Here is a 15259-nt window from a genome sequence, read left to right as displayed (position 1 = left end):
ACACTATCAGACAAGCTGACAAAGCCAGCGGCGAGGTCCGATGAGATGAAACGTTGTGGTGGTTCATTTGTGCGGTCATGACACAAGAAAATATCAACATTTTTTTTCCACTTATGCCAAAGCATCCATGTCAAGACACTAAAGCCAGCCAAGGTAACTACGTTCTTATTTATTTTTTTACTTCGACTTTTATTCGTGAGGACACATTGAGCCTCTTCATTTTTTTTTTTTTTTTTTGTACTCTCTACTTTACCCGCGGGCTGCCAGAGACAGCCAGAGCGCATACGTTTTTCTCGTCTTGCTCCGACCACCGCGCAGCGCACTTCGGTGCGCGTTCGCTTTTTTGTGGCCTAGTGGATTTTCGCGTGGCAGAGTTTTGGCGCTTTCTGGCTACTGAAGACAAGAAAAAGAAACTATCGTCGCTTGCCGCCATCACTGTGGGGACTCGACGAATGGCACCGCATTAGCTTGAGTACAACCTCTCGGGAAAGTCTTGTCTCGCCAGTGTAGGATACCGAGCAGTATGCGTATGGTTCTCGGTAGACCAAGCGTCTCACGTTTTCTTCGATATTCCTTTGGTAGCCACATTAGGTGCCCGAAGTAGGCATTCGATTGTGGCCAACATACTTTGTTTTTTTCGTTTCGGTGTCCCGGCCCCACAAAAGAAAAAAAAAAAAAGAAGACATTGATGCGGCACAGCGAGTTGTCGCGTGGTGAAAGTTCGATTTTGTTACTTCTTTTGCTGCAAGTAGTGGGCCACGGGACGCTTCAGTTGCCGGATACTCATGCTATATAGTATTGCGATAGCAATTATATGGGCACTCCAGGCGCATTCCTGCCGTCACCGTCGCCTTCATGTTTTGCATAAAGTCCAAATGCGATAACATCGCGACCGCGCGCTGCATACTGTATGTGCCAGTGAAAGTGTAGAAAGGGGGGTTGGGGGGGGGGGGCGGGGCTGAAATGATGGATGGCTGGTGGTTCAGTCTTGTGTGCGCAAAAGTGAAAAGCGGGGAGCAAGTGCGCCGCCTTCGGTCGCGCGCGATACATCGGGGGGAGTGGATGGATGGGGGCGGGATCTAGGATTCTGTGAATCTCTGATTGCGCAACATATTTATTTGCTTTGTTTGATGCATTATATACAGTGACTTTTTTTAAATACAGAGATCTATTGGAGACATACATATATTTAAATATCTTGTTGAGAGGTTTTGTGTATACGTGGAGTGAACTTTGTTTCCAGTGACACTTTTTAAAAATTGCGCCGCCTTCGGTCGCGCGCGATACATCGGGGGGAGTGGATGGATGGGGGCGGGATCTAGGATTCTGTGAATCTCTGATTGCGCAACATATTTATTTGCTTTGTTTGATGCATTATATACAGTGACTTTTTTTAAATACAGAGATCTATTGGAGACATACATATATTTAAATATCTTGTTGAGAGGTTTTGTGTATACGTGGAGTGAACTTTGTTTCCAGTGACACTTTTTTACCTTTTGCCATGCTGTATCTTCGCATTTGTATATTCCATTGTATTTTCGCATTTCTAACGTATGAGGGCCAGTCAAATGAAAGTGATACAACCAGCCCCGCACAATAATGGTTCGGTTCATTATCTGCGAGGCATGCGCGTAGCACACAGACATCTCTCATTTACATAAGTGACACGTAGGTGTGAGAATAAATTTTTTAATGCTCTCATACACTGGGTTGAACATGGTTGCGTGACGGAATGGACGCTCCAGAAGTTGAGCAGCGTGGTGCCCTGAGGTTTTTGACAGCTGAAGGTATTTCCCAAAAAGAAATTAGTCACCGTATGGCTGTCGTGTACGTTGAACATTGCATTTCATTGGCCACTGTGAAGCGTTCGAGCAAACGGTTCAAAGAAGGACGTGAAAGTTGCAAAGACGATCCAAGGCCGTGCCAAAGCCATCTGCAATCACCCCTAACAAAACTGAAAAGGTTGATGAGCTGATCAGACAAGAACGGAGGATAAGCATCCATGAACTAGTGGCAGAGCGTGTGAACACTAATCAAGGTTTGGTTCACGCCATAATTCAGGAACATCTCGGCTATCGGCTCTTGCGTGCTCAATGGTTGCCCTAGATTTTGAACTACCGCCAGAAAACGGAGAAGTTCAGCGCTGTCTTGACTCATTTGATCTGGTATCATAATAAAGGTGACGACTTCCTGTCTCCAATGTGATCGAAGACGAACCATGGTGCCACTTCTACGAGCCTAAAACACGACGGCAGAGCTTACAGTCAAAACTTTCTAATGCACCACCCCCAAGAAAGGAAAGGCCGTCATTTCCGCCGGAAAGGTGTTGTTGACTTTTGCTTTCGATCGTCAGGGACCATTACTGATAGAATTTGCTAAATCTTGAGAGACTATCAATTCTTCTCATTATTGTGAAACACCTGATCGGCTGCGTGTCACAATCAAGAACAAACTACGTGGAAAATTGACGAATGGGGTCATGTTGTTCCACGACAACGCCATCCCCACGTCGCTGATGTATTTAATACAAGACTGGCAACGTTCAAGTGGGAAACGCTGCAACATCCGCCACACAGCCCAGACCTGTCGCCTTGCGACATCCACACTTGGGGCCAAACGAAAAAGACAGCTCAAGGGAACCAGATTCGTGTCGGACGATGACGTGAAAGAGTCAGTTGCAGACTTTTTGAAGCAGCAACCCAAGGAGTCTAATGAGACGGGAATCACGCGACCCGTTAGACAACGGGACAAATGTCTAGATGATCATGGAGACTACTTTTAAATAAAGTACCGCGTTTGTCATATATTCGCATTGGCTGACTTTCATTTTACTCGCCCTCGTATATTTTGCAGAACTCCGGCTTTTTATACGTGCTCTCTGTTGCGGCTCTAATTTCGGTGCAATTACTGAGGATATACGACCGGTGGCAGCTGCTCCTATGTAATATGTTCGAAGAAATGAAAGCGTCATTCAGATTTTTCAGTGGCCGTTGCATATGTACAAGAATCTAAACAAGGTTCTTGAACGGCAAAGTTTCATTACAATATTTGTCCTGAGCTTGTTAATTTCATGGCCTTTACATTTTTCATATTAGCGGCATGCACTGCTTTGCTGGTTTGGAACTGATATAATTCTAAAGTTCATGCTATATTTTCTTTACTTACTAAATAGCGAAAAAACATGGAAGCATAGATATAAGTTATTTTAGGCACAATTTTTGACACATACAAGTAGTATATTATTTTATGAAAAATACATATTTTACTTGTTTCGACAGTGTGTAGTGTTCAAGAATTCGTTTGCAGCATCTTTAACAATGGCAATGCAGTTCGTATTCATTTATTTGATTCCCACACAAATTGTTTAAGAGGAAGCTTTAGCTCGCATCCAGCTCCGATGCAGCCTATTCAAAGAAATGTAAAACGCAGAAACGCTCTTCTGGGATAACCCCCGGATTGCTTTTAATGAAATTTGTGGCATTTGAGAGCGAAAGCTAAATTCTAGTGTCTGTTGGAAGCGGAATTTCGATTTAGGACCTGAACATTGTTTAAAATACCTTGGAAAACTCGAAAGTTAAAAAAATAGAAGCATGACGTTTACAAACTAATAGCTCTGCATCAAGCACATATGTCTCTGTTCAGTAAACGGCATCTATTATAACACTCAAAGCGGACAAATTTGGTGCGTCAATTTGTAACTTACGTGAATTGGTTACGATGTTTACAAGGATTTCGCGAAATCTGTATTTCCGTATTGCTAAATTTCTTTAGATTCATGTGTAACATGGCAATTCTGTCCACTGTAGATGTACTATTAGGTGCAATTTACAGAATTGTGATATCATTTTTTGTTGCTGAGTTACAGAGTTTTGAATTTGCAATTTTGGTCAATTTTTAATAAGGGATTGACAAAATAAATGAAAAATTACAAACTAACAGTCACTAGGATTTAAGTTTTTCTTTTAAATGCAACAAACCTCGTCAAATTTGGTGCGTTGGTTGCCAAGAAAAACGAATTCTTCTACATGTATTTAGATTGGTTGCCAAGAAAAACGAATTCTTCTACATGTATTTAGATACGAGCACCCGAGCTAAAGCTTCCTCTTAAGGAGGAGACCGAGCTGCAATGTGAGCCCCCCGAATGAAATTTCTGGCTACACCACTGCCGACAGAGGAGATAAAGTGTCATGACATGACCTTAGCCACTGACTGCAATGACTTGTATATTGTGGCTTTTCTGATTGTATAGATGGCAGCATGTATTCAGTGCTATAGAAAACATTGACTTCAGTGTTAACTTTAGTGGCATATTGATGGAAACAGCTGCATATAAGAACAGGGTTATAAGGGGTAGTTTATAAGGAGTAGTACTTTGGAATCTCATCCTGTATACTACAATTTCGTTTATAACAATGTGCTTCTAACAATCAACAGAGTTCTAAAATCTTGTTGTTGACCCTGAAGTTGAGTGTGAAAAGCAGTGGAGTATGCATGGAGCTTTGACTGACATGGCGCTTTAATTTCATTTTTCATTCAGTAATGATGAACTTGGATGCTACACCTTGATAGAAATTGCTTGGCACACGTTCACTATGTTTACTCACATATTCCATTCTCATTCATGTCCCTCATGCAAGAACAGTGACTTGGGAGCAGCAAGTTGCACTTTTTGACTACAGACATTTAAGCACAGCATGGTCAATAGTGAATGCACTGTTGTCATTGGCTAGCAATAATCTTTGACCCTGGTGGATGACTTGTGTGCTGTATGCTCGTCCCCACAGGAGCAATGGTGGCCGATGCATGAGTACATAGTGAGGCAGGAAGTTTTACCTCTGACCTCACGTGCACAGTATTGTATTGATTTTTGCCAAGCTAGTGACTCTTTGCAGAGTTTATTCTCAGAAACCAAGTGGTTCTTAGCAAAGCAGAAAGACAAAAGGCATTCAAAATGCATTCAAAATGCATTCAGGTTTAAGAACCCATTTTTGGCACATCTCTTCAAGCAGAATGGCCACTTCTTTTCGTGGCTCTTTGAAAATGTAATTTCTTATGACCCCTGCCATAATAGCAGTCTTCAACTCTTTTCTGTTAGCAGACATTGTTCATAGGACTTGCTTCTTTGTGCTTTTTCCTTCCAGTGCTACACAGTGCTTGTGAAAAAGAGTCCTGGACTGGAGAGACTTCCAGGGGTCCTGGAGCGTCGCTACTCTGATTTTTCGGCCCTGTTTGCGGGTCTGCGTCGCCGTCACCCATCATGCGTGGCTCTGCGTGACTTCCCTTTCCCTCGCAAAGCCCTGCTCGGAAACTTCACTACTGAGGTGATAACAGAACGTAGTTTGGCCTTTCGCCACCTGCTGTCCCGTGTCCATGCATCGCCGGAGTTACGTCGGTCACCAGAGTTTGCAGAATTCACATGGCGCCGGGAAGTGTGCCGTGCTCATCGGCTGATGACTGCTGGCCAGTTTGAAGATGCCTCTGTCTTGCTTGAAAATGCTTACTCCGTGCAAGAGAAAGTTCTTGGTAAGTGGTACATAATTTTTAAATTATGTTTTTCTTTTTGATGAAAAGTAAAAGTTCTGCACTTGCTAAGTTTGAACCCTCAGCAGTTAGTATTTCTTTCAGGAGCATTGGATCATTGAGGTAAGATGAGTTTATTCTGCACATGTTTAGAAATGGGGTGTAAGCACTTACCATAAGAGTTATAACAAATTAAGTATGTTACGAATATAGTGCAAGGCAGTGAATGAATTGCAGAAGGGTTAAAATAGATCTTGTTGGTACATTGGAACTTTTGGAGGAGCGCTATATGATGGGACAAAGAAAAACACATGGGTGCCCCCATGTGTTGTCTTCCTTTGTCCCATCATTAATGCTCCTCCAAAAGTTTCAGTGATAAAGTTTTTCTTATGGGTATTAGTAAAACAAATTTGAAGGCATAAATATGGGAAGGAAACACTGTCATTATGCTTTTGTAACAGAATTACCCTGGGATGCAGTCATTATTCTATCACACTTTTGAGTAGGCATGTAGCCATATATTAGTTGCTGTGTATGGCTCCCTTTAGGGAGCCAGAGTTGCATTTGTTTTCCATTTGTCACTCACACCACCATCTGTCAAGTGCAGTCACATTCCAAAAGCAATCATGTGATATGGAGAAACCAACAATATGGCACTGATAAACAGTTTGCGATGGCAGTGCCACAACAGTTCAGTGCTTTATTAGATGACCAACATCCAGACTACTGCATTAGAAATTAGCCTATCGAATTTCTCTTCTAAGTGCATAAATCATATGATAACTACTTTTTTTTTCATGTTTTTAGACTTGTTTAGGGTTGCTGGGTGGCATGTGTTTTGACAGATGGTGCCACTAAGCTGCGCACAACGAACAATCCTGCGCTAGGCAATTTCTCGGCACAAGCAATAGCATATTTTTATTAATTCAGAAGAAATCGGACAACTACCATAGCTAATATGTGCAAGTTTGTAATAAGTGGTCCAAGATTGTCCCAGATAAAGCGGACAAACCATGCAGTAGTTGAGGTAGATGGCAGTTGTTCATGGCGCGACGAGCTTGGCTCCTGCAAATGTGATCTGTGGGTTTCCCTCAACACCTTGGTTCACCTTGCAGACAAGATGGTGAACCATTGCACAACTTTGTTCCTGTAGGGAGTATATGTAGTAACTCTACTATATTTTAACTTTGTGCGCACTCAGTGGTGCTCTAACATGCTTGAGAGCTTGTGCAGCATCATGGATGTTACAGTGTACTATATTCAGTGACAACCTAAGACCAGTAAAGTTTTGCCCAAAAGACTGCACTGCAGCTACCCTTTGTGCTTCCACACTCGAAAACAGTTGGTTCCTAAGATACGTACACCAATACTGAAAAAAGTTTGTGTCGACTGTGACATCACGAAAATGAGTGAACATCGTAGGCCAGTGCACCTACACAAATTCTCTTTGAGTTAGGCACTGGTGAATTTGCCATTGCATTCTTGGTTTGTCACGAGCTGTAGTATTTATGGAGTGCCATGAATTCGTGTAGTGCTATTAGGTTTAAGTCTCTTTGTGGAGTCTTGCTGACGTAGAATATAGGGTAACACAGGTGTAGAGCAGGTTTCACAGCTCGCATGCATGATAAGATTATGTACATATGACCCTCTCATGTCATCAAATGACAATGTTGATGTTGGGCCCCAATCAACCAGAATACTATCAGGCCATGTCATTCTAGCTTTATGACAAGTGCGTACTATCGCACTCAATATGAGCTACGATGCAAAAGCATGTGGCAATGCGGTCACGTGTTGCAGCTCATATCCAGCACAGTAGTGTATTGAATCTCATGCAGATGGTGCTTAAACTCTTCCCTTACCGCTAGAAATGTGCTCATTTTCAGTGCTTCCATGTTTTAACGTCTCATTTTAAGACATAGTACTTGCAATGTATACTGTGATACATAAAATTGTTGCCTGTTCACTGGTATTTTGAATGGAAGTAAAGCAGAAATAATTGCTCTGAGAAGTTTTGATAATTATATGAAACTTCAAAGAAGCACCTCAAGAAACATGAATGAAAGTAATAACTTGCTATTTTTAGTATAATTATTGAGTAGAAAAGAATCTGGAATGTACAAGGTCTTCACTGGGCCCAACTTCTGTAAGTTGGATCAAGCAAAAAGCCATGTTATGCAGATTTGTTGGCTTGAATACTAGCCATAGTAATGCCCATGTTGCGCGTGAAAGCTGTGGCTTCACAAGTGTGAAAATGGGTAAGTGCCTATTGTGCAGTGAGCATTTGCTTTTACTCATTGCAGCAGGCACCTTTTTTTTTACATTATTTAGGCTTGGTGGGGCAGTGGTTGTCAGGTTGGGGAGCATGCAGAAGCCTTCTCATATTTGATTTTGTGTTCGATCAGCTTTCCTGTGCAAGGAAGCTTGTCTAGTGCTGTGCATTCAAATGCGCTGGAGTCTCTTCTCCACATATTTGGAATAGTACCTGTACAGTACTGTGCAGGAATGTGCAGTGTTACAAAATATTCTAGAGTAATGGAATGAGGGACTTGCGAAGGCCTGAAAAGTGAGAATTTAGCCTGATGGTAAAGCTAAGGTCGAAGGTCGATCTGAAATCGACTGCAGTGCTCTTGTGTGTATGAAAACCCCCACATGACGGGAAGGATTGTTCATAATAGTTCATACATATGCCGTTGAAACACTGATGGATAAAACCAAATCACGGGGGGGAAATCAAATGGCACTTGATATTAGTCGAACACAATTATGAAAGTAACATGCGCCCATGAGCATCGATAAATGTTTGAGACATCGTTAAAACAGCCTAGGCATTGTATTGGAAAATTGGACAACATTACCAAAGCTAATCTGTCTTCACTGTCATGTAATCCTTTGAGGGTTGAATTTTTTTCTGAAAAACAGTGCCGTCGTGGTTAACTTTCTTTATTACAGTTTTCAGTGGTAAGAAATGATTAAAAACTCGTGAATAAAACAGACATCTATTGCTAGCAATATTTTGTCTCAAGACATTTTACTCATACCAACAGTATACATGCATATATGCTATACAGTAAGAGATTGAGAAAAATACCTACCAAAATTTATGGCTATCAATTTGTTGTCCCCAAAATACATTTAATCGCAAGAAGGAATGTGTCAGAAATAAACGCTTGTGCAGTCGCTGTGTGAAGAGGCACAGTGCGTAGCCAAACTGAAATCATGACTGCGCATACCCAGTGTACAAGAATACGCAAACTGCAATTTAAAGAGGAACTGCAACCGAAGGCAAAGAAAATGAAAACTTTTTAGTATCTCTGAATTTCGGCTGGGCAGAGCTATTAAGGTACTGGAAACATGATAGTGGCACCCATAAAAACAATAGCATCCCCTCCACACATTCCTTGGAAGTAGCAGACACGCGTGCGAGTGAATGCTTAAAGGTAAACTAGTTGAGTTGAGTGCCCCGGTGAGCAGAAACACGATTTCAAATTACTTTGGGCTACTCCATAGAGATGGCAGTGCCTCTCAAGAACCAGTGATGTCAAATACTCTCGAAATATCAAACATAATATCGGTGCAGTACATGTACAGCAAAAACATTTAAAAGGTTAAAAGTTATGTGGCCGAGTCGACCAAAGTGCAAATTTTGTGTCATTTGACTGAGCAGGTGCTAGGAGCACTGGAGACTATTTTCCACGATCCCTCCAGTCGAAATTTGTTTTTCAGACTCTCCAATCTGCCAGAAAGTGTCGTTTCGTGTGGTGCATGCTGTTGCTGGTGGAAGAATTCTAATGAAAATGTTTAATGTATCGAAAAACTGTTGATCAAAGTTATTGGTTTCTTTGGGCCCAGGAAGGGGAAGAGTTAAGTGCCACAGTAACAGTGAAACTCAGCGCCTTAACCATAGTGGATGACAGAAAACTCAAAACGACCATGAGGGCCTTTCGTGCAAGGGTTTCACTGGCTACATGTGGACTATACACACCTGCCAACTCTCAAATTTTATGTAATTTTGGCTTGTTCTACAATTTTACAAATGCTATGTTGAGTTTTATGACAAATAATTTGTTCGCGAAAATGTTTCACTTGTCGGGTTTCCAGCCCTACTGTTGAAAGTCTTCTGATTGTGAAAAGACGTCGGAGGGGTATTTGCTCTAAGCAAACTTATTTAAAGACATTCCTGAAGCAGGCTAAATTGGAAACAGCAGTCACTGAAACAGTCACTAGGACGTAAAAATATTGTGTTGCTTGTCAATATTTGCTGTTCTAAGTTTGCTGCTGCTTCTGTGTTGTCTACAAGCAGTGTCACACAGTCACTTTCAGTAGGGATCAAGCCCGATCCGGATTGAAATTCTCAACTGCAATTGATTCCTTATGCAAAAAAAGAGAAGTGAGGCATGCAGACTGGACACAAGAGTAGAGAAGTGGACAACACGAACGCCGTCAACTGAAGGGAGCACTGAGGCGAAAAAAGAAAGAAGAAACGAAACTCATCTGCGCATGCTCAGGAATGGTAACACCACGTGTCAGTTGGGTACACGTGCTTGTCTACGTGAGAGGTAACTGTTAAGGTACTTAATCTCTTCCTTATGTAAAGTAATCGAAGGCTGACTCATGCACACACTTCCACCATTATAGATATGCCATGCCTCTACCATAAGACGCGTATCTTCATTCTTATGCCTGTACAATATCACGCATTCATCTAACTCTGGCGTGCAGTTACAATCTCGGCAATGTAGCGAAAGATTAGGAGGCGATCCACCGGTTACTCTACTCTACTGTACTCTTGGGTCCTGTCTGCACGCCTCACTTCTCTTTTTTGCGTAATGAATCCTTACCAACTAGCTCAGCTTTCTGTCGTTCTATGCAATTGATTTCCTCCTGTAGCTTGTGCAAAAAAGTAAGTTGCGACTGTGAAATTAAATCCCGATTGGGCTCGATTGCATTTGAAAGCATCCCGTGTGGCATCTTTATAAAGGTTAATCATTGTTAATAAATTGCTTATTTATCCTACAAAAGGCTGTGTGCGCAAGGCAAATGTGAAAAAGAAATGCATGCTATTCCCCTTTTCCACTTAGTCTGTGGGATTTCTAAGAATTTTAAAGCTCGCAGGATTACAGCTATGCCTATGGGTGGTGTTTGGGTTTCCTAACCAGCAACAAAATTTTTTGGTGGTGGTGTCCGAAGGGAAAGACAGTCATAGTTGTCGGTTTCTTGTCTAATTTATGAAAGGTACCCTGAAATGGTTTTGGCACTTCTGTACAAAAGTAATAAGTCGGTAAAGTAGATCCTTCTGATCATTAAGAAACAGATTTAAGTGCTCCACATAAAGTGTGTAATTTATAACAAAGCGTTAGAAATGTGCATTGCTACCGATTGCTGTGGCGCCACTCCCCTGAGTTTTAAGTCTCCCCTTCTTATGCTACATAGTGTGGGTGGAGTGATGCCACTCGGGCAAACGATCTGATTGGCTACCCACGCAGCGTCACTGGGAATGCTAGAAACATGTTTCTTCATGAAGCTTATTTTTAATAGCATACGTATGCATAGAAATTTGCATGCTCTTGAAAATAAGTATACAGATGCAATAAATGTATATGTTTCTTCAAACCAGTGGCCTAATTCCATCGTGCAGATCATCTGCTAAAGTTGTGGTGACGGCAGCTGATGGTGCGCAGAGAGGTTCTCATTTGAACGTAGGTGCAGCGATTTTGTCTTTGGTGTCAGGAACATGAATGGTACCAGCACTGTATTATGCTTGTATCACACTGAAGATGTGCGCAGGGAGTAGCATCGAGCAACAAGTAGCCATGACAAGAAATGTTTACTGCAGTATAACATATAGAATAATTTTGTTCCAGGAAAAAGAGTAACCTCTTCTAACCTGCTGCCACGATTTCATGACATACCAAATATGACCTCATAAACCCTAATGGGACACTTAAGCGAAAGAAATTCTGATTTTGATGTCATGTGTGGTGATATAGCAAAAAAACATGTCACCGTGTTACCATCTTTGACTTAAACATATTGCGCATGGTGCTTCCAAGGGTGACACTCCAAGAAACTTGTGCGGTTGCATCCGTTCAGGTGCATAAATTGAAGTTGCCACTTCTACAATACCGACTGTTTTACTGACTGCCATAAGATGTGAAATGCTTCACCTGCGAAGTCTTGGTTTGTTCAGTGGGAAGACATGCGAATATAAAGGCATTGTTTTGGGCTGGATTCTCATTTCAGTTCTTTTTAAGCGAGTTGACAAATCTCACTTGAGGTAGCAAATGGTGCGAGAGTAATTTTGGGTGTTTTTATCTTGCATATAATCATTTATAAATGCAACTGCAATGTTCTTTGTTTTCCGACAAAAATAATTCTGGCTGTGTCACAAAATTATTTTCATTCAGTGTAAACTCTTTAAGGAAATACTTGCTCAAATTTTGCTGCAATACTCTTCTAAGGTTGTTGGGTAAAGTTTACATGCCACACTGTAGCCTATCTCATCTGCGATTTGTTTTTTGAAAACTGCACTGTTCAAGATTCTCTGTCCCAAATATCATGCATGCTGCACATAACTTAAATTGGAGATAAAGAAATCCTGTGTGACAAAATTTCCAACTGTTTCTATATTTTGGTGAGATGAAATTTGCAAAGTTGGTCCAGTGAGATCGTGGGATGCTGAAGATAGTACTGAATAGACATTCTATGGAATGCAAGTGATGTGGTACAGGGCTTTCTCTTGTAGGAGGTTGTTGTAACATTTTTAGTGTGGTTAGCATACTCTGCAAACTTCACCCAGTTTTTGGTATGTCTGTCCATTTGCCTGCATCACCTTTTTTCTGGCAACTTTGGTCACTAGGTAGTCCCTTGTCAAATGGGTTGAGCATCGGGCAGATTTGCTGAAGGAACTGTGTTCGAAACCAACTGTTGGACCAACTTTGGTCACTGAGTATGTGCTGCTCTTCAATGAAGCTCTTTCACGCCAACTGGCTCACTGGGTACATGCTACTGGGTATGTGTCGCCCTTCAGTGAACCTCTGTGACACCAGTTTGGGCCCTGGGTATCTGCCACATTTCAAAAAAAAAAAAAATGTTACAGGCGATTAGATACAAGCATGCATACATACAAACATAGTAGATAGATAACCCCCGGAAAGTGTGAGAAGTACCCTAAGAATGCTAATGTGTTGAAATCTTAAAATTTATCTGGTGCAGGGTGAAATCGAATCCATGTCGTATATATTCGGGCAAGCTTGTCTAGGTATATATTCACATATGCACCATGCATGGACTTCACAGCGGAGTTGCTAGATGGTGCAGCGTGTTCACAGGGATGCGCGAGAGCAGAGCCTGACCGCCTCGTACGTGATGCGATTCAGTGCTAATTGCATAAATGTGTAAATTCATTGAGAGATGGGTTCTGCTGGAATTTTAATGCGTTTAGCATTCTTGGGGTACTTCACACACATTCAGGGGGCTGTCTGTCTCTCCTTCTAACCATTTTCACATAAACCAAGGATGCCAGGTAGCCCATGGCCAAACAGGTGTGGCGTCGGGCTGCTGTGCTCAGGGGACAGGGTTCGAAACCAAGTGTCTGACCAACTTGAGCCACTGGTTACGAGGCGCTGTGTACCTATGTGCCATTCTTCAACGAACCTTTTTGATGCCGACATAAATCACTGGCGTTGCGGCACACTAGGTATGGGCCACTGACCCAGGATACCAACTTGGGTCAGTGGCCCAAGATGGACTGTGTGCCAGTAGGTGTGTTCTGCTCTTCACTGACCATCTTTGATGCTAACTTAAATACCTAGGTTTTTGCCACTGGGAATGTGCCACTTTGTAATGAAAAAAAAAAAAACAGACACTTTCCTGATCGGGGCTACTGGGTGCTGCTGCTGTCTTGCCAAATAACTTGCACATAAAAAAAAAAATAGAATTACGGGTGTGATGCTGGTATCGAACCTTGCTCCTCCAGCACAGCAGCCTAATGCTGTGACCATTCGGCCACTATCGCAGGCATACTTACATTGTGCTAAGGCCAACTAGCTCAACTAGAGATTATCACCACGTGTGTCGCATTGCATAGCACGAGTGCGTGAGAGCAGATGCATGCCCACCATGTCCCTTAACACTAAAGATGCCGCAATGGAATGGCCAAATTTATAGCATCGCCTTGCAAAAGCTTTGCTTCTTATATATTTTAAGGTGTGCATTGGATTTGCATAATTTTTTTACTTTTTTGAACTTCTATCATTCTAGACCCAATAAAATATGTTGAGATCATGAACTGCTGTTTTTGGATTGGTGTCGAGAAAAATGCGTTTGTGTTAAACAACTTGGGTTGCTAAAAAAGAAAAAGCTATCGGGAATGGTATTGGCTTTTTTGATGCTTGATTAGCATGGTACAACTGGAAGAAAAGGCTGATGTCCATATGTATATAAAGGCCGATTTAATCTTGTTTGTTTGGGTAAACAGTGTATTGAAATTCAAAAGAAACAAGGGAGCCAGTAGTCGCCATAATAAGCAAGTTTATATGGTGCTGCAATTATAAAAGACAATAAATGCAGTGTGCAGCTGAGGAATCGCTTGCAGATTTTTTACAAATAGTTATACCTTAAACATGATTTGAATAAAGAGAGAAGTTTGGTAATTGTCCTGCACTTGTTCATTACTGGACCTTTATTGTTGAATAATGTTTGCTTTTTTGCCTTTGGAAACATAATGCTTGTGCCACAAGAGTCATGAGTAGATGATTTTGTTACGGCAAGAAATGCAGGACAGTGACACTGAATTTAGCAGTGTCAGATATTTTTCGCAAAACATATTGCACCATTATTACTGGTGCACTGTAACAATTACTTAAGGGAAACATCTACCACTCATTCATGTTATTCTGGAGACTGTATGGAATCCTGGTATGAGTAAGGTTCTTCACTGGGGATTATTGTACTATGTATGCCTGGATATGCAAGACATGTTCATGGCATTAAAAGTGTTAATCCATGAAGAGTTATTCTCTAGTAAGAAAAACTTCAATCTGTCTTTCTTTTTTTAGTTTTAGTCTATGTATCGTGAAATGTTTTCTCTTCATCAGGGCTCAGTGAGTGCATGTTCAAAATTCCGGCAGAAACCATCTTACAATGAATGTCAACTTTAATGTAATTAGTAGTGAAGCAATGTAGTAACAAACCGTATTGCCATTGCTGAAATGCGTCATGTAGGAGGCATGCATGTAGCTGTGCTCCTTTCTTGCGCATTCCTTTGGACATGCTGCACGATCTAGTGGTGCCGCCACAAAGTTTGCATGTGGCGCGTGTATCAATATATGTTTAGACAAGATTGTCTGAATACGTATGACGCTGTTTAGATTCCGCCCAGCACTGGAGGAATTTCAAAGAATTTTTTTTTTTCATTGAAGAGCGGCACATACCCAGTGATTCAAGCTGGTGTTGAAGAGGTTCACCGAAATGCGGAACACATCCAGTGGCATATACCCAGTGACCCAAATTCACATCAAAAAGGTTCATTGTAGAGCGAGACATAGCCAATGTCACATGCTCAGTGACCCAAGTTGGTTCAAGGGTTAGTTTTGAACACAGTTCCTTCAGTACAGCAGCTCGATGCTCTACCCATTAGGCCACGAAATACCCATTAACACATGTTGGCGTGAAGATAGTTAGGGTACAGGAGCTAACAAAATGGAAAGTGTATGAAGTATAATGAGAATGCTAA

General features: G+C 41.6%; 1 protein-coding gene across 4 annotated transcripts in view; it reads left to right on the top strand.

Moving 5' to 3' along the window:
- Positions 1-15259, top strand: part of Snx21 (Sorting nexin 21) — a 45696-nt gene that overhangs the window by 16918 nt on the left and 13519 nt on the right. For all 4 annotated transcript variants that reach the window (XR_012830236.1, XM_075703178.1, XM_075703168.1 and 1 more), the window contains one exon: positions 5145-5526. Coding sequence is in view for 3 of the 4 variants with exons in the window: in XM_075703178.1 (XP_075559293.1) it covers positions 5145-5526 (382 nt within the window). In the remaining variant the exon portion in view is untranslated. The remainder of the gene's footprint in view (positions 1-5144; positions 5527-15259) is intronic.

Source organism: Dermacentor variabilis, chromosome 1 (assembly GCF_050947875.1).
Source record: "Dermacentor variabilis isolate Ectoservices chromosome 1, ASM5094787v1, whole genome shotgun sequence".
Taxonomy (NCBI): domain Eukaryota; kingdom Metazoa; phylum Arthropoda; class Arachnida; order Ixodida; family Ixodidae; genus Dermacentor; species Dermacentor variabilis.
Note: the sequence above shows the minus strand (reverse complement) of the source record. Positions and strands in the feature narration are given on the sequence as shown.